This window comes from Hesperophylax consimilis, chromosome 21 (assembly GCF_061612785.1).
Source record: "Hesperophylax consimilis isolate HC1 chromosome 21, BYU_Hcon_1.0, whole genome shotgun sequence".
Classification (NCBI taxonomy): domain Eukaryota; kingdom Metazoa; phylum Arthropoda; class Insecta; order Trichoptera; family Limnephilidae; genus Hesperophylax; species Hesperophylax consimilis.
Genome location: NC_142856.1, coordinates 10,971,002 through 10,995,434, shown reverse-complemented (window position 1 = coordinate 10,995,434; position 24,433 = coordinate 10,971,002). Strand labels below are relative to the sequence as shown.

General features: G+C 34.5%; 1 protein-coding gene across 1 annotated transcript in view; it reads left to right on the top strand.

Moving 5' to 3' along the window:
* Positions 1 to 3,565: 3,565 nt before the first annotated feature.
* The window catches only part of LOC149413610 (uncharacterized), a 43,551-nt gene continuing 22,683 nt past the window's right edge, over positions 3,566 to 24,433 (top strand). The window contains exon 1 of the mRNA XM_089644536.1: positions 3,566 to 4,460. Within this exon, the coding sequence (XP_089500662.1) occupies positions 3,974 to 4,460 (487 nt within the window). The 5' untranslated portion in view covers positions 3,566 to 3,973. The remainder of the gene's footprint in view (positions 4,461 to 24,433) is intronic.

Sequence of the window (24,433 nt, the reverse complement as noted above, 5' to 3'; positions counted from 1 at the left end):
CAGCGCGCACCAATACCTGCGCAATGTTCACCCACCTACAATACACCAACACACGGACACGTTGCATAGATACGCCCACTGAATAGATAGTACACACTAGATATGCTTTCCGTGTAGATTTTAATGGAAACCGATGCCGCCACTGACTTATTATTTACACTGCCTTTCTATTCCAGCCCATTTAGCACTCTCTTACCTGACATCGTATATCTCGATATATTGAAAAATCTGCAAATTTTATCCAATATTTATTCTTGACAGTTATCTATTTTAGTCTATCACGGATCATTAATAATATTTGGATGATTTGTATAGCGCCATATATAATATATAACTAATCTACATTGATCTATGTTCTTACTAACTATAGACTAGTCAAACTATTATCAACAAATTGCATCCACCGGTTCGTCGATCACTGATACAAAGCTACATGTACAAGCATTTGATTAATGAACGTGATGCTAGAATGTACATATGTTATTATGCTTATTTATTTATAATTTGTACGGGCAGAAAATATACAGTGCCATTCTTACCTGGAGGTCCCTTGAGATTAACACTGTTTATTGTGTATTAGAGAAAATTTCTGCAATATATTATAAAAAATAAGTATTTTCTATTTTACCGGAATTTTCTTTTCTGAAATCCAATAACCAATTTGAAACACGCTATCTGCAAGTAATGCAATAACGGCATATTTGATAATGAACATTATGTTATTATTCTTATTTATTTATATTTTGTACCGGTAGATAATATACAGTACCATACTTACCTTGTAGGTCACTTGAGATTAACAGTGTTTATTGTTTATAGGAGAAATTTAGGTACGGTTCGCACGTACGTGTTACGTTAACGAATAAATTTTTCTATAACGATATTAAATATGCCATTTTCGATTTGCGCCAAAACGTCATGTTTTCATTCGTGAATTCGTCGGCGTTAACGTCACGCCAGGCAAAGTTGGTGACAGCCGTCTTGCCAGCCAGTGCCGGTTTCTATGTCATAATGACGTTGTAGGCAGTTGGAAACATTTAGGAATATTAAAAATACACATTTTTAGCACGATAATCATAGTCAGAAAAATAAAATTAAATCGTCTACACATTTTTAACGGTATTAATTATTTGTGAAAACCCCTCCAAAAACTGTATACATATTTTGAGGATATTTTGTACCAGTCTGAAGATGGCCGCGATAGGCTGAAACCGGTGGCGGTCTAAAATAAGAAAGTGGATAAAAGTTTAAAATTATTTCACCATCCCATTTAATCGAAGTGAAAATTTCATTACGACGATGAATGATGAAACACAGTTGTATATTTGAAATTTAAGCAAAGAATGGTCAGCCTTTTGGATCACTAAACACGCCCACATTGCATTTCTTGTATTCTGCTTTATTCTATGGATCCGGCATTCACAGTTATGTCGCTAGCGGCTAGATGGCAGCTAGTTGCGGCCGGCAGCGGCGGTCAACCAGCGGAAATAATTTCATACTAAAATTTAATTAAATATTTTTTTTAAAGATGGCGACGTAAACACATCTGCAAGGGCGCTTACCTTAAAACTTTAAATTAACATCTAAGCCCATTAAATTAGAAAAAAAAATATTTGTCGACGGTGTGGGATATACAGGTTAATCTGACTAATGCTGGGCCCTGCAGGCAGCTTTTGTTAAGCTTCGGCCAATTTAGTAATGGACCCTGTTATACTAGTCCCAGCGAGAGATCGTACGTGACGTCAGCGTTCTAGGATCTTCTTTCTTTTACGTTTTCAAACAAGACGCATGAGAAGGAAGGGGTCAAACGTCGATGCCATCCGTACGCCGTACGAGCTCTAGCTGGGATTAGTTTAGTGGAGTTTTGTCCCTTTCTACAAAGAAAAAAATTACCTATCGTTTACCTACTATTTTTCCATCAAACAAAAACCTATACCAATGTCATCGTTCATTTGAAATTCAAGGAACGTAATATGAAATCTAGTTTTGATGATTTCATGAGAAATTTACTTCCAAGCAGAATTGTAAAATTTCAAGATGCCCTCCGATAAGTTGAATTTTTACTTTAAATTCGTATTTATTTACCACCTAACTTCCTCTGTACCGATTTTGAACTAAATCGGTTGAGAACTCTAGACTTTCAAGATGGTGGCCGAAGTATTATTTTTTTTTACTTTAGATTCAAGTTCTTCACCTAACCTTATCTGTACCAATTTTGAACCAAATCGGTTGTGAACTCTAAAATTTCAATATGGCCAACGAAATTTGCATTTTTACTTTAGATTCGACTTCATCTCCGACCTAACCTTACTTATAAATTTTGAACCAAATCAAAAATAATAATATCAAAAAAGAAAACTATTTCTACGTGGAACATTCAACAGTCCTCTTTGAAAATTATTATAGATGTCACTACTTCTGTTGGCGTGTGGATCAAGTATTCACAGAAAACATTAAAGGTATATTAAAAATAATTATTACTCGGTTCTTTCATAGATGGCGCTAATTTAATAATTTCGAGAAAAAACGCTTTTTGCAAGTTATGCTTCAAAATATTAAGCTGAATTATTTCTTTGCCTCTACATTGGTATATGAATAAAAAGTTTTGTCCGTAAACAAACTCAATTCTTTCAAGAAAGGCATACAATATTAAATATTGTATTTTCAATTCATCCGACTTAAAAAGTGTTTTTCTAAAACAATTAAATTAGCGCCATCTATATCGCAAAAAGAAATGTGTGACTCGCAATAAATAATTAAATTAGTTTTGCTTCGAGAGTCACCAAGTCATTTATGGTAACCCATCTCACTTTTGTTTTGTTTTATTTACATTCCTGAGAATTCGACACACCTGCTGTGATTGGTACATATGTACTAATTGCATTTAATTAATGTTATGTAGAAAGTTAACTAACCGAATTTTTTGTTGTTGTTTTGAATACGATTGGTAAATTGATTGATAAAGCCATCCTATTTTAACTATTGAATATTTCGAGTTTAGTGAACCAATGTTTAGATAAACATAAGTCAAGATAGGATGATGAATAATATTATTACAATTTTGTTCAAATGGTTAAGAAGAAGAATTATACTAAAAATACAGTGTTGCTGCTAGTGTGAATGAAGCCTTTTAGTAAATCTATTTATATACGATGTAGTCCTGCAGGTAGGTAAATGTTGCATTGTATTAAACTTGATAAATAATAAATAAATAAATATTGGACAATTTTTATAGCGCCGCTTTTGTGAGTTATATATAATAATATTATGTTCTTGCAAGTTCCTAATAATTAATAATGATAATAAACAATAATTATCTCATATTGCACTTGGCTGAAAAAATGCTGAAACTGAACACGGTAAAAATCTCAATTTAAAAATAAAAGGTTCCAATTTCCGTGCTCTCAGAAGAACTATCATCAGCCTTCTCCCTTTTGCGCATTGTCGAAGCCCGGCCGGCGATAGGCTTCCCCCTCGCACTTACGGCATTATTGTATTCCCAGCGATTAGTCGTAGAGTTCCTCACAATTTTCAAATTTTGTTTCAGTACGATTTTAGTCGCAAGGGGGGATACACGTTCTTCGGGGTCTGAGCTCGATCAAAAAGGCGGGAACCATAACCAGGTGTATCAGCTTAGTATAAAAAACGTCACTTCATCTGCAGCGTGCAATACCCAACCAATGTGTTAATATACCGTTCTCAAATATTCATCAATACTCCGTTACTCGTGGCCAGTTTACAATAATAATATGCAGAGTTTGTAATATTATTCTAAAAATAAGTGAAATTGTCGCAAAAGTAACCGTGAAATTTAACAATTATATTTTTATTTTCTTTGACTTATAAAAGTGTGTTAGCTGTGCGTTGTTACATATTATTTCCACAAAGTGAACTAGTTGTTTAATATTTACAACACAGCATTCAATTTGAGCAATTAGGTTAAATTGTGACAATCATAGGGGCATTTCGTGATATGATAGTGGGAGAAATGCCGGAAGACAGGAATTTCCTTTCACCAGCCACCATGTCGGTTCTTCGCTCTATGGAGAACATGCCCAGATACCCCATCAGCAGGGTCTGTCTCTTTGGGAAACCAGACCCCACCGTAACTTGCAAAATAATCTCTGAACAATTCGATTGCGATAGACAAAGGATGATTGAACGATGGGGCTTCGACATCTTATCTGAATCGTTCTGCAGCAACACCAGCAATGCTGCCTCTCCTGAAGATACCAACTTGAGGAAAGCTTTATCTGAAGATAAGGAGAACATTGATGTAAAGGTCCTGGTTAAGAATGGAGGGAAGACGAGTGCCCCCGGGTCCCCTGGTTTAAGTGAATGCAGCAATAAGCAAAGCCACAAGAATAAATTGGACACTCCAAGTCCAAGAAGGAAGAAGTCGCTGAAGATGACGTGCGAGAGGTCCCATTTGAGGAAAGCTAGGCAGTCTCATGTAACAGGTATGTTTTTATATTCAATCACTCAAATAATGCTTTAGTTAGAATTTTTATCGATTTTGTGCAATTATAGACTTTATTTCGTTATATTTTTGCCCGAGTTTCAAGTTTTCTTCTTTTTCTTATTGAATTTTAATTAAACTCAAATTGAGAAGTTTGGTTAAATAAAACAAGGTAATAAATCTAACCTTAAAACTTTCACTCCGAAAATAATGGCCGCTAAGTGAACAATCAATTTTAATTTTAACGAAATAACTATTAAAAGGCATTATTTTTTTCCGGTGACTGAAATGAAAAACTTGTTTCGCCTTTTTATTTATATTTCTTAATATAATTATTTGTTTCTGGATATAATATATCGACTTTTTTCATATTTTCGGTATAAAATTTACACTGTTATAAAATAAGACAAATTTGTTTTTTTTTTAAATACCTAGGTAAGTATTATTTGAATATAAATATTTTGTATTAGGCAATTCACCCTAAAAAGAGTGCTTTGTGTTATTTATAAATAGAACATTGAATTTGAAGCGGCATGGCATCTAGAATGGTGTTCTGTATTCTCTAGGTGTGGGCTTGATTTTATAAGGCGGGTCAAATGTCGGGCAATTGTCCGAATTCTATCACATGTCACCAACACAAATAAACACCGATACCAAATACCAGCGCTAACACACTGTTACTGTACTTTCGACTCCATTATAGTTCATTGATTTTAGTTACCGGAAACTCCCGACATCGACATTTGAATTAAAATTTGAATGCATGTCTCAGGACAATTTTTATGCTTGCTGAAGATAAAAAACTGACAATTCTTCATACTGACAAACTCATCGTTTCACGAGATTTCTCTGCGTCTTTGTTTTTCTTCAGGAAGATAGTATTAAGTACCTACATACTGACTACCCGACTTCGCCCATTTAATAATTGAAATTCATATAACATATTTCGAAAAAAACAAAATGGTGTCTCTATTTTTTTAATAGCTTGTTGGCTATTTCAAAGCTTCCATAGCTCTTGATTTAAATTAAGTTGCAAGCTGAAAATAAAGGAGCTAACCTTGAATTTACCTACAACTTTAATGACGCCAAAGCTCACCTGTCGCGAATTTTCCGTGAACCAAACACACAGGTGTTCTGCTTTATATTTAAGATTTATTTATAAAATAAAAGCAAATAAAAATAAACACTCGTTTTACAATATGCAATATAATCAATAATCATAGTGGACATAATACAAAACAAAGGTACAGGAGGGGGTATAAATAAGGTACAAGGGTATAAATAGTGAATCAATGGCCATTGTCTTGTCTGTCTTTTGTACGTTTTTATGACAGGACTATGTATACCCTCAACGGCTTCCTTCATTTGAGATAAAAAACAAAATGTAGAAATGACCGCAACAGAAACTATTCGTTGCTAACTTCCGTTTCATAAATAATATTATTATTTTTTAATGATCAACTAATGTTTATAAGACAAGGTTTTTATGCACAACAAATTATTATTATAAGCATTAATTACTCGCTTGAAATATCCATACAAATTATAATAATATCTCCCGAGTAAAAATTTCCGTCGGCAGCATTTATTTTTACTCGGGAGATACTTTTAATTTGTATTTATATTTCAGGCGAGTAATTTGTTTTAAATATTATTACCTGTTGGTTATGATATACGGGTGTTAACGGACGTACTTACCTTACTCCTGACATTATTTGGAGTAAAAAAAGTAAATGATATTTTGGAATCCGGTGACATTTTTATGTTTTTTTGAAAAAGGTATTGGACAGCTAGGGTCGATGTGAATTTTTAGAAAATTATTTTCAGTAGCCTATTTATATTACCTTTAAAATATTTGATAGATACGCGACTGCACGGTGCACACGTACATGAAGAATAAGAGCTGTTATGGTTCTACCGCTGAGAGCTCCGTTCTAACCCCGTTTTTTATGAAAACCATAGACATATGAATATTAGTAGACCTGCCCTAAGTGATTAAAAGCGTATTATCCCCACTCCCCATACCGGTTCCATTGGAGCCGGCTGTGCTCGCGTATGGCCTCAAGTGAAATTTGAAAACGTGACGTCATCATTCTTGTGCGAACTATGGTCGAGGCATCATCGGTTCATTTTACGAAATAACACGGCAAAATGTTGACTTGTACTATGAAAACTTGTAAAAATAGATGTGAAAAAGAGAATAAACCCAATTGTCGTATTACATTCCATATATAAGCATTATTTTACTTTATTTTAAGCATATTCACATCGTATAATATAGATCAGTTTTAGAAACATATACTATCACATCGAGAAACGTCTGGATGCGAAACACAAAGCTGGTTGGTTGCTGGGAAGTAAATTATGAACATTTATAAAAGTGTCTTAACTAAATACTTAAACGAAATATTCGACTCTGAAAATAGAACCGAATTTTTTTGCCGAATTTGGACTTCGCAAATTTGTTCATAACGTGGCGAGTAATTTGCGCTCCCATGTAAAAATGTCTATTCATTCAAAAGCAGATTTTACTTTTAAGAAGTAAATGGTGATATTATAATGCGAGATGCCTATTAACTGTCAGATTGATTTATTGACGAATCACAGTCAGCCTTACGCCCTTCGTTCTTCAACAGTTGATTTTATCCCTCACCATTATCTTCTCGTCTATTAATTCCTATGTCTGTGATGAAAACGAATTTTGGTTCTGAAGACTTACTAACAAGTTTATCAGTTAATTTGTCGTTTTAATTTTCTGAAGAGATAAGTTTTGAGTTTAAAATGTTTATTATGCCGTTAACTTAGGTTATTATATTATTTTATTTTGACCGGTCGGTGGCCGAGTTGACATCGCGTTTGGGTCCCACCCAGGCGTAGTGTGTTCAATTGCTCGGCTGGCTGAGTCCTCCATCACAACACAAGCAACATTTTCAGCATACTGTGGTGGTAGTAGGAGATTTTCAAATATTGTCAGGTTATTCGTAACCCGGGAATATTTGTCTTTCTTCTTTAAAAAAATAATAATAAATTTGTGTCACGTAATTAATGTGATTTATAAAATAATTACATTTCGGGGAAGACTAAATGAAACGGTTGAAAGGTTATTATTATTTTTTTTTAATAATCGAAGTGAACCTGGTCAGTGTTAGGCATTAAGTTAATTTAATAAATATGCCTTACTGAAACATTCTTCCATTAAAACTTACGTCTCATATATTCTCTCGAGAAAACAATAAACACACTTTTTTCGGGATTTAATAATATTATAAAGTACCTCCATAAATTGCATATAATTTTTTTTTTGTGTAATCTAGTCTTTACGTTTTCATATGAGTGGACCGCGAATAATAACTAATAACGATTCTCGCAAATAATGGAGTTACCGCATAATTCAATTATTCATATTTTTTATTATTTATAATGCTCGCTTTCAGTGAATATTTAATGACATGTTTGCAGTGTGGATAAAAAGCGTTTCGAATGCGTTTCATCTCTCGTGCTTAGGTTTTTCCTGGAGTCGGCCCGTACACGTCCCGACCAACCGGGCAACCTGGCTAGCTACTAGGTACTGGCCAGTCAGTAGTCATGCTCGGCTGCACAGTGGCGCATACCGGAACTACATAAGCTACCACAATGCCTCTTGAAAGTCCTGATCTTAAAAACCAAGAAGTGGTTCTTCAACTTGAAATCATGAAACACTTTTGAATACTATTTTCCTCAAAGTATTCTGTAAAGTATTGTTGTCGAGTTAATGAAAAAAAAGCTTGTAACGAAAATATGTAGAGTAGGGAAGGTTTGGAAGTAGCTGGAGTTTTCCGACAGCGACATCCTTGAGAAAAGTCACTGAGAAACAGTATTTTATCTTGGTTACGCCTACTAAATAACGTTTTTTAGCGAAAAGGGCACAGCAAGCGAATAAGTCGATCGTATTTTAAATTCGAAAAGTTTTATTTTTGTATAAAATAAAATAAAATACTTTTTGTTTTAAAACCACGAGTTTTTAATAATTTTTAGAACCGACCGGTTTCGCTTTACTCAAGCATCTTCAGGGTACAAATTATTACTTAATATTATTAAGTAATACTTATATTATTACAGTAATAATTTGTACCCTGAAGATGCTTGAGTAAAGCGAAACCGGTCGGTTCTAAAAATTATTAAAAACTCGTGGTTTTAAAATAAAAAGTATTTTATTAAATACATATGTCAAACCACAAAGTGATTGCTTTCTACGATAATATTTTATTTTTGTGTTATTCTCTTTTTGAATTTCACTTTTGTTTTCGATAATGAATTAATACAATTCTTGGAAGCGGAAATTAACCCACGTCCCGACGTCCGATGGAGCTGAAACTCTGCAGACAGGCTCCTTGTTGATTACAATGCATTCTTACAACTTTGTGTATCACGTACACATACACCGACATATTCGCATTTCTCTGAAATCGAACAATATTACAGCAATTATTTTTTTAAATAAATCTCGGTTCTATACGGTCGGCAGCCAAACATAAACAATAAGTTAAGACTTAAATAGATGTATTATAGTAAAAAAAATAGGTTAATTTTTTATTGTAAATAAACTTTTTTCATTTGCACTGGAATTTGAAAAAGTCGGATCAACATTCGCTGTGATTCTTTCCGGAACAGGCTTGTGCGTAGAGATCACTCGGGTGTCTTCCAAGTTTAGGGGGAAGTATCTCCTTGTAATTCGACCCTTATCTCTTTGAACTATCTTCATACAAATCCATCGGAGCGAATCGTGAAGCCGAGCATTAATAATTCACAATTTTGAGCTTTTGCTCCTTGTGTGTAAGGGTTGTTTTCCCGCGTGGCTTTTGATCGGCATGTTTGCGTACCATGACGAAGCGAGACTTGATGAGGTTTTGCTTCCAATCATATTCCCAGATTCGAATTTCCTTTAATTATTATTACGATCCTTTATGCAAACTTCGTTGTGGATACTTTTAATTTGCATCGCGGGAATTACCAGCATGCATTTTAATTTCGATTCGCACCATTTTACCTTTTTTGTAGTGTGTTTATCGATTTTATTTACAGGTACAATGTACATAATATAATCATCTTACGATGGTATTGAGTTTACCAACTGTATCTGTGGTTATAGGTTTAAGTTTAGCATATTTACAATGTTTGTATCTAGATAATATACAAGTATAAAAATTCAAGTATTTGATGAGTGAATGGGACGAAAAATTTAAAAAATCGAAAAAAAACCAGATCAAAAAAATCTGTAAAAGCTATTATTTTACAATTTTATTAGCCCGGAAAATTGAAAGTTTCAAAATTTTCTTTTGATGAGAAATGTTGTTTTAATTCTTGTCTTGTACCCCAGAATTCAGAATGTTGTTTCAATTCTTGTCTTATAACCAAAACTTCAGAATGTTGTCTTATAACACAAGACTTCAGAATGTTGTTTTAATTCTTGTCTTATAACCCAAGACTTCAGAATTTTGAACTATTTACGTAAATGTGCGAAAGGCACAAGAAGTGATTTGTGGGCGTGTTTTGTTTTCCAAATATAAGCCCGATTCGGGCCTATATTTCCACATAAAACTGTGATTACGAAATTCAAATGGGATGGTGATATACAATTTCAGGCAAGTGTAAGACAGACAGACCGCGTGTTAATTGTCTAGAACCAAAAGGTAATAAGTCAGTGGCACATTTGTTTCCGTTCAAATTCGTATGGAAGGAACTTCTAGTTTTCATATTTATTCTAAGCTGAGGTACGATGAAAGTAGAAAGAACGTATTAGAAATGAGATCTCTTAGGCATGTGTGTGTCAAAACGAAGCACATGTTTATATTACTAGTGAGGAGATTTGAAAGAAACCTCCACATGTGTAATGCAGTCATACATGATTGCATCACACGTAGGCCTCGAGGATCTCATTTATAGAGCATTCAATCTAATTGAATACTTCATCTGCCAGTTCTATGCTTCACTGCCGAACATCAGCTTTGATGTCAGCACTCCACTATGGATGGCTAGTCTCGATTATTTTGTCCACTAATTACTAGCGACTATTGTAAAGATTATGAACCTAAGAATATATTGTATCTTAACAAAAGTTTTATAAGAAATTATCATTCCAATAATTAGATTAAGAATAAAAAAATAACAAAGTACAAACAGAATATATAATAGGTTCTCTGAAATATCTATCAGCTGAGTGGTGGGATAAAGTTTCAAGCAAGCGACTTCCTGGGCACATTGCTATAATTCTATTCACTTTTTACGCAAGAAGGTTCCCACGGAGAAAGGGGGACATTGTTTCAACATACCGATCGTATTACCCTAAGAAAAACACGCAGTCGTGTAATTACGTATCTTAAATGCACAGGTGAGCAAGCTTGCACTCAACCGAACAGAAAATGACCATTTAAATAATGAGTTACCTACTTATTTAGTTTAAATTATTATTTTTAAATGAGACTCATATAATATTGAATAACACAAGAAGTGCCTTGTGGACGTGTTTCGTGATATAAATACATATAAGTCTAATTTGGGCCTCTTTTTTCCATAAGAAACTGTGTTTCATCGTGCTTACGAAATTCAAATGGGATGGCGATATACAATTTCAGGCAAGCTTAAGAGAGACAGACCGCGTGCTAAATGGTCTAGTTCCAAAAGGTGCTAAGTCAGTGGCACATTTTTTCCGTTCAAATTTGTATTAAAGGCACTTCTAATTGTATTCTTTATTCTATGCTGAGGCATTAGTCACTTAGCCAAGTTTCAACACCGTGTTATTTTGTTGATGGTTCGTATCGTGAAATGCTGTTGCGACTTGAATGAAGTTACGTTGATCTCGAAATTGCTCTGCCAGTTTAATGATGCTAGAGCTCATTTTACCACATTTTTTCAAATATACAACACAAGAGATGATTTTTGAGTTTATCCTTGAATTCTGTTAAGTTTTTAATCCGTCTTACTTCACGTGGGAGTTTATTCTCGTCTCGGGGCCTGATACTCAAATGTGTCTGGCTTGACCCACCTTCATACACGTCTCATTCTTGCTCGAATGTCATTTACAGAGATCCTTGACTCTGCGAGGTTAGGATTTAGCAGCGAATTCACGCAAAATCCAAACAAACTAAGTATTTTGTTTGGGCCCATGGCTAGGACCAGCTCCCATATAAGGCCGGGACTAAGGCTTGAATTTGTCTTCTGAAACAGCGTAGGAAGACGCGAAGGGGGGAGAATGCAGGCGTGGGATTGATCAAGCCAACACAGACCACAATGTGAACATTATGAGCAAGTCACAACAGCAGACCTTACAGCAGACAGTAGAGTCTCGGTGTTTGCTGTAATTAGTTCCGCTTGGTAACATAATGCACCCGCCTAGATATTCCTGCTGTAGAAGGGAGAAGCGAGGGTGCATATGACTCGGGCTTCGTGCCGAGTACTAAATTGCTACAGGGCCGAATGTACCGTAAAATAGGCCCATATTGGGTGCACATCGGCATGTTCCACACCAATATAATCGATTTCTGTTACAAGTTTGAACTCAACAAAAAATATGCTCAATACGTCTTTAATTCAATAGCCATTAAATAATATTTTGTCAAAAATAAAATGCACTATAATATGATACTAGTATTTTTTATCAACATTAGACGATGTTGTTCCTAATTTTCTCTTATTTTGTAAATTATATATTTATTCAGAGTGGAAGATACTCTCAGTATCGCCCTGGTGTAAGACCACCATTCAGTATTGAAACGTTGCTTGAAATGGATTTGGCCGTGTTTGGTGGCCAGGTAATTCCCCACCTTCCTCTCCCTCATCTCCTTCCGAACCCATTACCTTCAGCCTCACAATATACCCCAATTGGGGATGCCATAGTCTCATAGTCTGGCTTCAGATGGTTGGGAGCAGTTGGGTCTGTTTAGCTGTTTCACATTAAAAAAAAGTTCAAAATCAAAATTTCCTATGAAATTATAAGTTTTGTAAGTAGGTACTTAAATACCTTCCTACTTCATTATAAATCATTCATATTTTGCTTAACATTTTTTTTAAATTTCAAAAGAAATGTAACTTTCTAAAAGACAATTATTTTATCAAACTTTCTTCAGGTATATATTATTGATTATTCCGATTTGACATCTCGATATCTCATTTGATATTTTTTTTTTTTTTTTTTACAGTAATACCGCACAAGAGTCCCAACTGCTCCCGTCTGGAGCCAGTGAGACTATGGCATCCCCAATTGGGGTATGTTGTGAGGCTGAGGGTATTGGGGAGGGGAGGGAGATGGGGAAGAGGAAGGTGGGGAAGTACCTGGCTATTCAGATCTGGTCACCAAACACGGCTAAAGCCATTTCAAGCAACGTTTCAATTCTGAATGGTGGTCTTACACCAGGGCGATACTGAGAGTATCTTCCACTCTGGAACGTGCCGCAAATATACTATATATTATTTTAAATTAATTAATTGTGAAATAACACAAATTAATCAAATAAAATTTATTTGCGCACGCCGGGTTCGAACCCGCGACCTTCGGATCTGTAGTCAAAAGCGTATACCACTAGACCACGCCGGCCGTCAAAGCTTAAAATGTAGTATCCAGCAAGATCACCTTCTAAAATTACAGACAATAAAATAAATTTACAGACTGATGAAATGCCAAATGGTCAAGTTAAAACGAGACTTCGCTACGCTGTCAATTAAAATATACACAATGAAATTACACTTTTATAGAAAAAAAATCAACTCAACAAAAGATTAGAAATAAAAACAGCAGTTAAATCCACATCAATCTTTTAGTATCACATAAACCAAAGATTCAGCTTGACACACTTATCTTTGTAGGCGGTTAAATGAGGAATGAACAAGCGAACTTTTTTGTGTTCGCAAAATCTATACTTACAGTCTGCTAAGTACCTACCTAAATGCTGACATGATTAAAGATAATGGAAATATTATATTATATAGGTCCCGATGAAGACACAGTTGTGGCTAAACCGGTTGTTAAAAACAGAAATTGCATTCACAATTTTTGACTTCTGTTTTTTACAGTAACAATTTACCGATGAAAAAGTGTGTTTAGTAATGACTTTCTAGCTGTTTTTTCGACGCTGTGCTGTAGCCCTTTTGACGCTGTGGTAAATGCGGCCCTGATAACTTCCACCAGTCCATAGGTTGGTGAACCCTATTATGATCTGAATCGTGTACCACTCGAATAGCTCTAATTGCCTACTACAATAGTGTAACTATGTCAGCGTATCCACCATTTTCAATCCTTGGTTTCTGACAAATTATATCTGTAGTAAGATCTTGCTCAATATTAGGCATATATATATATAATGCTATTGTTGAGCGTAAAAAATATCTACGTAACTCAAATAATGTCACACGTTCCCATTGTCATTTATGGGAACAATTTTACTTTATTTATCACACAAAAGCACTGAGCTTTTGGGCCAAGATTCTCAGGCTCCATTGAAATTGAAAAAAAAGCGTCTTAGGAACCTATGTAAAGATTTTTTTCTAGTTCAAGTCTATGAAAATTGTGCATTAACCCGTAGTGTGCTACGAAATCCACAGTGGATTTGTTAGTAGCTCATCGCGCTTGCCTCGATGTAATGGTGTATTGAACCTTAAAAAATGCTCCTAACATACAAATAATTCTTAATTCGCTTGGCAGGGAAATAATGTATCGTAGTATTATTCTAGCTTGTCGTTTCGTCACTTGCAAATTTGTTTATTTTATCTCTGAAAGAGCGCGTCGCAAAATTCATGTTCAATGCCATAATTCCGATATTCAAAAGTTATTAATTTATTTATAGGAAACTTACATTTTTTTATTTGTTAGTTTTATTTTAACATATTATTTCATTAATCTCTTTCCAGCATTAATACTTATAAAATTATAACGTTCATCTATTCTCTTTATAAATGCTAATCATTTTTTGAGCATTGTAATCCAAAAAAGGTAACACATAATTTTTTATTTCTTTATTTAGTAGATAATATTGAACTCCTTTAATTTTGGACAAAGACGTTTTTATGAAGAAATTACAACGTTAATTCAAAACGACATCTATTCCCAATGTTTTTATTTTTACAATAGAAACTACCATTTTATCTACATTAAGGTTTGGTTATCACGTTATCAGTTATCAAAAACTTATTTTATATTGTTCAAAATAACTATAATAAATCGGTCACCATGAAACAAGCATTTGCCTAATATGGTGATGCAATGTAAATGTCAAATAAAAACCATGTATTTTATAAATAAATATTAATAATAAGTTATTACGAAAATAGTGTCAGCCGTATGACGCGAGATTGGCATTTTACTCCTAATATTCATGTGTTGAGGTCTCGCGTTCGCGTAATTGATTCCCAACTCTACGAAGTGTGATTATATAAAGATTTGAAAGGAAAGTGATTTACGTAACAAAGTTCAACTCCTGTGATAGTAATCACACGTTCAAGAATTTTATTTCGAATTGAAGCATCGCTTAAAATGACTTTAGTCATGTTTGTTGACCAGATCTATATATGCAGGTGCTTCCCAACTTTCCTCTTTGCATCAGCTTAGTAACAGTTGGGATACCTGTGCGGTATTATCATTAAAAAAATATGTAAGAAAATATTATGTCGTAGTAGTTCGTAGATGCATATTTCAAAGTTTCGCAACGAATGTCTGGCGACATCGGTAGATACACGTACTACTTATTTGTGTGTGTGTAAGTCTCGCCGAGTCAGCTGTTTGCAGTGAAATAGTATCAGGTGAACAGAACGAACAGGTGGGAACTGCCTTCTGTCTCGCATAGCCGTGTGAGCGCTCAACGTTCCCGTGTCTTGGCCTGACGTGACGTTTTCAGTTCTCACGATAGTCAAGAAGCAGTAGGTAGTAGAGTTTCCATAAGACAGAACAGTGATAAAATAAGAAACAAAGAACATGCGACACAAGACTCTAATAAGATTCTAATTTTTTTTTTTTTTTTAAAGAAAGACAAACATTCCCAGGTTACGAATAACCCAACAATGTTTGAAAATCTCTACCACCACAGAAAGCCGAAAATGTTGCTTGTGTTGTGATGGAGGACTTAGCCATCCGAGGAATCGAACACGCGACGCTCGGGTGAGACCCAAGCGCTATGCCCACTCAACCACTGACCGGTCCTGATATAATAATATTATGTATTACTTGCGTCTCTTACTTTTCTGTAATATTTGTATTTCATATATATTTTTTATTTTGAATTTTTATTTTTTTTATATTTTAATCTTTATTTAGGTATGTGAAAATTAATGTGTCTTTGTATGTTAACTGAGTTTTTATAACTGGATTTTTCTCACGTAAGTGAGATCGTCTGTAAAAACCCAATATAAATAAATAAATAAGGCTCACATTTTAATTAATTACGACAAATTCGTAAGGAAAATATATGTATATTTTTAGAGCGATCCACATGGATGAAAGTTACTTATATTTAAGATTAATTTAAACTGTACGTTACCATTACAATATTTTATGTAAAACGATTTGAAAATTTTAAAAATGTATTACAACTATAATATTAGCGGTAAATACCAGATTTTATTGTCTAGACGATGAAATACGTTCATCAGAAAAAATTTAAATTAAATCCCACGGAAAGATCAATTATCTAGGCCTGCTAACGCAAATTCGCCCATAGGTCCGTCCATTACGCCGGCCCGCGCGCCGAATATTGTTTTACACGACTTCATCACTTATATCGTTAAGATTACCACTTTAGAAATGTGCAAGAGCAAATTCAACCGTAGATCTGTATAATATACAGGGCCGAGCGTCGCATATTTGTGTGTATTTCTCCTTCACTTACTTCGTTAAGCTTTCAAAGTTATTTTAGGGTATTATCTCATCTAACCTAACCCTACCTCACCTAACCTAAACTAACTTAAACTAAACTAACCTCATATTCTGTTTTGTCACTGTTCTGTGTTATCCGATTACCGACAGTAGGTATATGGTGGTAAGGTGGTACTATGGTATAGATAGGTAGTGACAGTGACATCACACGCTGTAATGCTCGACTTCGTGACGACGCTAATAGGAATATGATGTCAATCGGAATAATGAGGAAAAAGTAACAAAAGCCAATATTAACGAACATTGCGCTAAAGGCAGAGGTAAGAAACCTAATAATGCTGATAAATTCCTGCTCCTTTTTTCGTAAACGGTGCATTCATTAGATAGATACATTGATTAAAGTATAATACATCAATAGATAGAGAGGTTACAACGGAGCTCTCATTGGCATGTCATGATGATGGTTTTAAAAATTGAAATATTTGACCACTGTATTTATTTCGGTGCTCGTTTAAAAACACAAACCTTTACAAAAAGCTCTTCAAACCTAAAGCTTTTACTTACTGACTAAATTAAAACTGTTAATAATAATCGCTAGCGGAAACGCGGAGACGTGCCCCGTCCCAATATCCGAAACGTCGGCCCAGAATAATAAATAAGGCGATAAATTTTTTGCTGCATCCTTCTTTATATTGCAACCATTCCTACCCGAGTAGAGAGTAGACTACCCATATCTGTATTGTCTTTTATCTTTCCTAAATCTTGTTATGCCGAAAGAGGTTCAGATCGTTAAAATAATAATATTATCTTAGATGCATTAATTTTGTGTTTCTATCTCGTCAAATCAGAAAACCTTTTAGCTACGATAATATGGTCCTCTCACTAAGAGCTCGATTGTAACCTCTATTTAGGCTTCACATAGATGCATTGCTTGTATACAACATGTTTCCGACTTGTTGTTCGATGAAAAGAAAATTCAAGTAAAAAAAATAGTTTTTAATCAAAAATACTAATTTCGATTGTTACTCCGTCTGTCTGTAATCCGGTTCAATGAATTCTAGATCTTTTGCTTTGAATTTAAGTATCATTTTCAAAATTTGAAGATTCAGGCAGGCGCTAAAGTACCTACCTTCCTATGATATAATACTTTTAACAGAAATTATTTTAATTGTTTTTTTTGTTGTTTTTTTCAAAAGTGTACTGATTTGTAGAGAATTAGAACTATTCGTTATATTTCACTAGTCTACGCGCTTGTATTAAATATATAACAAAAATAACACTGTAGATATTTTTTTTATATTCACCTTACAACAATGTATATTGCATAAGTGTACTTACTATCCCTTTTTGCTAAAAACGATAAGTAGACGTAAGCAAGACAAAATGCTTTTTCTCAGTGACGTTTCACAGTGGCATCACGTCGAAAGCCTAAATACATTTTACGCACCAATCCTAAATGTGTGTTGGTCTTCTATAGGTAATTTGCACCACCCATACACTATTATACCCACATATAAGGGCGAGGAAAAGGCTGCAGTTGATCTATCAGCGGTAGATCTTTATGGACACTTGTCTTACAAAGTGAATCGGAGAGTTACAATTGAATTTAGATTATTTATTTCTGTTTGAGATAATAGCATCCGTTTCGCGTTGCCATGGCAATCAGCAACACAGATCACAGAGTAGATTATGTTTTATTAAATTAAACAAACAAATTGGAACACGACTCGTTCTTTTGACCTCTGATGAAGACAAGATAATTTTTTTTATAAATAAAATGGGGCATCGCACGGTATGCAGGTAATAATATAGGGGTGATGCACACCTCAAAATTAATTTAATAAATGTTAACTTCTTCAATAAAACATTGTTTACGACTGACTCCCAACGTTCTGGTAGTTTTACGATTTCAAGCCTGGAAATTATTTTCCAAAAGCTTTCATTCGATAATTGAAAAAATATATAAATGATAAAAGATCAATTCAATAATCAACCTGTGAAAACATTTTTTTACTCCAATACATCTATTAATATGTGTCCCTTATCAGGCAAGAGTTACTATTTTCTGATAAGGTATACAATTAGGTACCAATAAATGACCTAATAATATTTTGTAAAATTTGTAAATGTACAATGAAAGTCATATTTATCATATGGCAATATATATATTTTTTTAATTTAAAACCTTTTCTCTTTTTTTGGTTGACTGAGGATTAAGCCTTCCTCCCCAGGGACTGGAGTCAACCGCGCTAATTACTTAGCCAAATCCCACTTGGCTGAGACCGACATTTATTTCGGTCATGCCGTCCAATTACAGAGAAATGAGTATACAATCGAAAGTTGAAATAATGAATTTTCATCGACACCGAGTGTATCTGCCGAGTTTCATCTCGATCGGATGTCGGGAAGTGGGTTAATTTCCACTTTGATGATTTGCATACATTCAGTCACGAAAACAAAAACGAAATTCAAATATGTATTTATAATCCTATTAAAAGGGGCTCAAATTTTAATTATTTCGGGTGAACGTATTACTAAAATCTCAAATTTTTCTAGAGGGATCCATGCGGATGTAAGTTATTTATATTTAAGATTAATAAAAAAGGACCGTACTATTATAAAACGTTTTTGAACTATAAAATTATCGGTAAGCACCAGACTATGAATTAGTAACTTCCCGAGGGATCTATCTAGAAATATTTGAGATTTTAGTTGATAATTTAAAATAAACCCCACGGAAAGATAGATTTTCTAGATCTGCTCAGGCAAAGTCAACCGTAGGTCCGTCCACTACGCCAGGCCGAGCGCCGAATATTGTTTTTCTTGACTACATCACTTGTGTCGTTAAGATTTCCAATTTATTTTAGAGATTTCATAGGGAAAATTCAACCGCAGGTCTGTCCAATACTCCATGCTCTGTTGCTTCTCTTACATCTCGTCTTAAGGCGATGCCATACGTAGTGATGCAAAATCATGTGTTTTTGGTTTGAAAATTTGGTCGCCTACAAATGTTTCAGATGCTTTAATTAAATACTGCGAGTAGAATACATCTTGACCTTTAAAATAATCGAGTATTTTTTATATAAGTCTTTTTATAAGTCCAGAAAAAAATAATGTATAGGCCCATGAAAACTGCTTTAAAGTTCAAAAGATCCTACTTACGAACCCATTTTCGGTTATGATTTTATTGTATAATGTGGCAAATTAAGTTATTTATAAAATGATCTGAAAAAAATTAAATATTTATGCCTGAACATCCACAAAATAAAATAAAAGGCACTTTTTGGCCATGTTTTTTTCTTGCATAAATCAAAACAGACGGATGGTGTTAAGCGGGAATTTAAACCTTATCGCCATCTACGTAAGGGTTGTTATTGATAGCGGCTCCATTGAAAATATTTGCATTGCCTTAAAAGCCTAATATCAAACCGCAATACGGACATTTTATCATTATTTATGATTTGTAAGTAAAGAATAACACACCTTATTAGATACCTACCTAGAAGTACCTAATATCATATTTTCTTCAAAACGTGGGAACTTTATTAAGTACTAGCTTATAATGTATTATTGACTTTTGTATTTATTGAGTATCGTTCAAATATTTTTAATGCATCTTATCTCCAGTCTTATTAGGTAGGTAGTCAGAATTTCGCTTGTACGCACAGTGTATTTCAGGGTCATCTGTAAATGAAGGCCTCATCATAGTCTGTGACAAGCATAAGGCCCTCGACTACGAATCCGCAGGTCCCGGGTTCAAATCCCGTCGTGCGCAATTAATTTTTTTCATCTGTGTATAAAACAATGTCACTCTTCGCATCTGTCTGTTTGTGCGCTTAGTTCTCCTAAACTACGCAACGGATTTTGATATGGTTTCCTTTTTCATTTAGAGAATAGCTTCTGGGAGATTTATTTATCCATATATAATACAAGCATATTATATTTGTAGAAAGTAGCGAAAAATCAAACAATGCCAGGTACACGTCAACTAATACAGGGTTTTCCAATAAGAGGCGTTATTTTGATATTCAATCGTAAAAGATCAATGGTTTCGTTGCTTTTGTGGCACGTAGCACCGTCTTGTTGAAAGTAAACGTTGTCCAGATCAATACCATCCGATTCCGGTTAATATAAAAATAAATTATAACGATAAAAATTATTAATCATCTCTCGATAGCGAAATCCATTCACCGTAACTGTTGCTCCAGCCTCATTTTCGAAAAAGTAAGGTCCAATGACTCCGCCAGACCATAAACCGCACCAAACAGTCACACGTTGAGGATAAGGAGGCTTTTCAACAATAACTCTTGGGTTTTCCGAGCCCCAGATCACTCCAGGCCTCATCACTCAAGATGATTTGAATTTGATTCACTCAAGTGAATTTTAATAATTTCAATGTATTGTCGAAGCGTGTATCGTTCCATTTTTATTAATGGCGTAGTTTCTACTTGTCAAATGTCAAAAACGGACAGCTTCAAAAGTAACATTTACCGAAACAGCGGGTTATTCAAAATAACACCTCTTATTGGAAAACCCTAGATATATATATATATTTTTAAATCAATGCCCCTAACACTAACATTGTGGTGTTCGGTAGTAAATGGTGGAAAAAGTCAGAGACGCCCGAAATAGCGAAGCATTGCGGGATCCACTAGTTTAAAATAAAATCAAAAATCTACGCGGCTGCTTGTCATTTTCCGTCACTGGTAAACTTAACTTACCTGACACTCCTGGCTTTATCTACATTCATCACTGATTTTCTTAATTAAACCTCAATTATTTTTCACGTGGTCGTCCATTGAATTCAACCTAAGGCCTTAACCGACTTCTTCCTTCCACCTTATAATAATATATTATTCTCGCGACAATCACTTCATTTGAGTTATTTTACTAGTAAATACAGGTAAAATAGTGTTTTACTAGTAATAGTTATTTTACTAGTAAATACTAGTAAATACAAGTAAACTAAAATAAAATAGAACTTTAATAGTAACTTCGGGCACTTGGGACTCTGGCAGAAAGCAATCACATAAAAACATGATTTTTTTAATTGATTGTATTACATAGAATTTAATGAAACTCCCGCGCAAATGATGATACCACGTGACATCACCAGTCACCGTGCTACGTGACTCAGAGCGTTCCATTTCTCCCGCGTCACCATCATTCTCCGATGGGCACAAAAGAATAATGCGGAAGATTCCCGCGCAGTGAATCACAGGTGTTGGGTACAAAAAAACGCACCTTTTTTTCGTTTCTGCTACCCGGGGGCTGGCGGGAGATAGGTTACACGCTGAGCTGTGAAAGGAGTCGGTATGATGCCGAAGGGCTCGTAAAATACGCGGATGAAATTTGTCAAATACGCGAGAAGCAATCATTCTTTGCAACTTACATTTTTAAAAATACTATTTTTTTCTGATTTTGAATCTGCAAGGTTGGGTCGTATCAAACCTTCGTCACATTTAATTGACTAATGTCGGCGACATTTTGAATTTTTGATCATTGGATGGTTTCGACGTTTGTCGAACCTTTTCAGCTTTTGATCAAATTGTAATTATTTTTCAATGTTGTTATGCTTTTCAGCTAATCATAGTATAATTTGAAGTATTAATATCATAGTGCTCTGGTGACATGAAATTAGCACTCCTTTTCTTGCCGAGAGCTCGATCATTTCCACGAATAAGCTAAGAAGCGGTGGGACGCCATATTGTTTCTTGTACATTTTTCAATAAGATAAAAACGCCCTGTAGTATGAAAAAGCCGGTATATCATGAATTTATTGAATTTCAACAAAATGTTACCAGTAATGTATTAATCCATGCATAATTAATAAGATAATAATAATAAGTATACATGTTGTGTTCTACTTGAAAGCAACACCTGTGCTACTGTTACTGTGTCCACCTGTGACGTCGCTGGGCCGATCAGCTGGCCGCTTCCCGCGCTTTCTCAGCCATCTTTTAGTTCTTACCGAGACGTTTTGGCGGGATTTTAAAGGCGTGCCGCTTATCGCGCCATTGCACACCATCCCTCTTTCTCATAAACGACGCATGTAACAGAAAGAGAGGTTAGAATGGAACTCTCAACAGCAGGGTCATGCCACGATTTTTAGCGGGAAGTTGATGAGTTGGACATTTTTCCTCCTTTGAATTCCGCAATGTGATTTTGGGCTTGGTTCCAATTTTAAGTTTGGCAGTTTTTCTGTTTGTATACTTGTGAAATTAGACACTAAATCGTAGGTAGGTAGTTACAGACACGATATGAAAGCCCGACGAAGACATAAAACGAATCAAACTTGTGCTAGGTCATATCAAGAATCGATATATAACAGAAATGAAGGAAAGTATATCAAGATGGAGAAGTTCGGAATTTCAACCTTTGGGGATATGTTTTTTTTATATATTTTTTTTTATTGGCACAATATTTTTTACATTTCAAAGTTTTCCAGTAATGTTGGCCTCACTGGGTGGCTTGCCCATGCTGAGGCCTTCATTTTATAATATGAGAATATAATCTACATAATACATTTAAAGAGAAAATAATACATTTAAAATATAATCTTGTGTGTTTGTGAGTGATGTGTGTTTACATTGGTTTTGTGTGTTACGTGTAGGTTTTATTTTATGCTATGACATTTTGGTAATATTGTCTTTAATCCATTTTGTAATTTTGTGTGTGAATTTATTTTTATTTTCCTCAATTTTAATTTCAAGTTTTACACTGTTGAAAGCTATTATAGCATGGTATTGGTAGTGTCTTTGTCCAAAACTTGAATTTACTGTTGGAGTTTTTATGTTTTCTTTATACGCTTGTCTAACTGGTCTGTTAGTGTTATTTTGTGTATGTTGAAAATTTTTTTGTCAAAAATTTAGTTTAGTAGTGTTTAACGTATAATTGGCGTATATCTAGTACGTCACAGAAAATTAGTTAGTTAGTTTTTTTTAGAAAATCGAGAATAATTATTCTTTTTCGATTATATAATATATAATGTCGCGTTATCGTGAATGCGATAATTTCAGGTTATGTACTCATTATTTAGAGTTATGTCCGTCGTAAAATTTTATTCAGTTTCTGTCTGTACAGCAGAAGACTAGGTATGTTAGTAATTATTTTGAATAATATCATAACATTTCATGTTTCTGTTTGAATATTTAATATCTTTGGCATTAGGTATAAGTAATGACACGACGACACGTTTTGATTTTGTTTGTAATGTAATGCAAAAATTAAAAAAAATCGCAATGTGCAACTCGCTTGCATTTTGAAAAGTCTTGAATAATAATAATATTGTTGTACGTATTCAAAGGTTGCCAGGTCTACGATATCGATACCAAAGGGTTGATCCATCCCTTTGTTCGGGTGCTTCCCCTTTTTACCTCCTACACCCCGCACCCTACCCATCCACCTGGAGCCTGCTGCATTTTGCAACAACATTCTGGAATATTGTGGGTGCCTCAACGCTGCACTAGCCACGAAGAATGGATCGATAATATTGCTGATTCTTATCTTTGATTTGTAAAGCCAACGACCGCGACCGTTACACTGTACACTGCAAATGAATATCAGCAAAATGTGCAATATTATACGAAGTGCTCTCATAAAACCTTCATGTATTATAAATCCAGCAATTCTAGCATCAGATAGATACGTAAAATACATATAATCTTAATTTGGTTTGTGGGATTAAAGCACAATATTCCCGACTGCCCGCAACCATCGGGACTATGACATTCCCAATTCGGGGTATTTTGTGAAGCTTGGGAGGTTTACTAAAAAAAATCTAATTTTACACAGATACTCAATACCTAAGGTCCGGTGCCAAACATATGGCTTGTCAGCAGATGCAAAATGAATATTGCAAATTTATTAAAAAATCTCTTTAAATTATGGGTAATCCGGTTAAAAGCGGGATTGTAGGCCGTTTCCTGATATGTTGGAACACGTGAAGGAGGTAGCGCCACATGGCATAATAACACAAAAATAAATAACTAAAACACTTTTTGCAGTGAAAATCTCAAATTAAATAATACCCTTTTTACTTTATTTATAAGTGGAATAAGATTTTATACATTTAAATACATTTATTTCACAAATAAATTTATTTAAATTAACAAAATGATCTCTAGGTGGTCAGATCT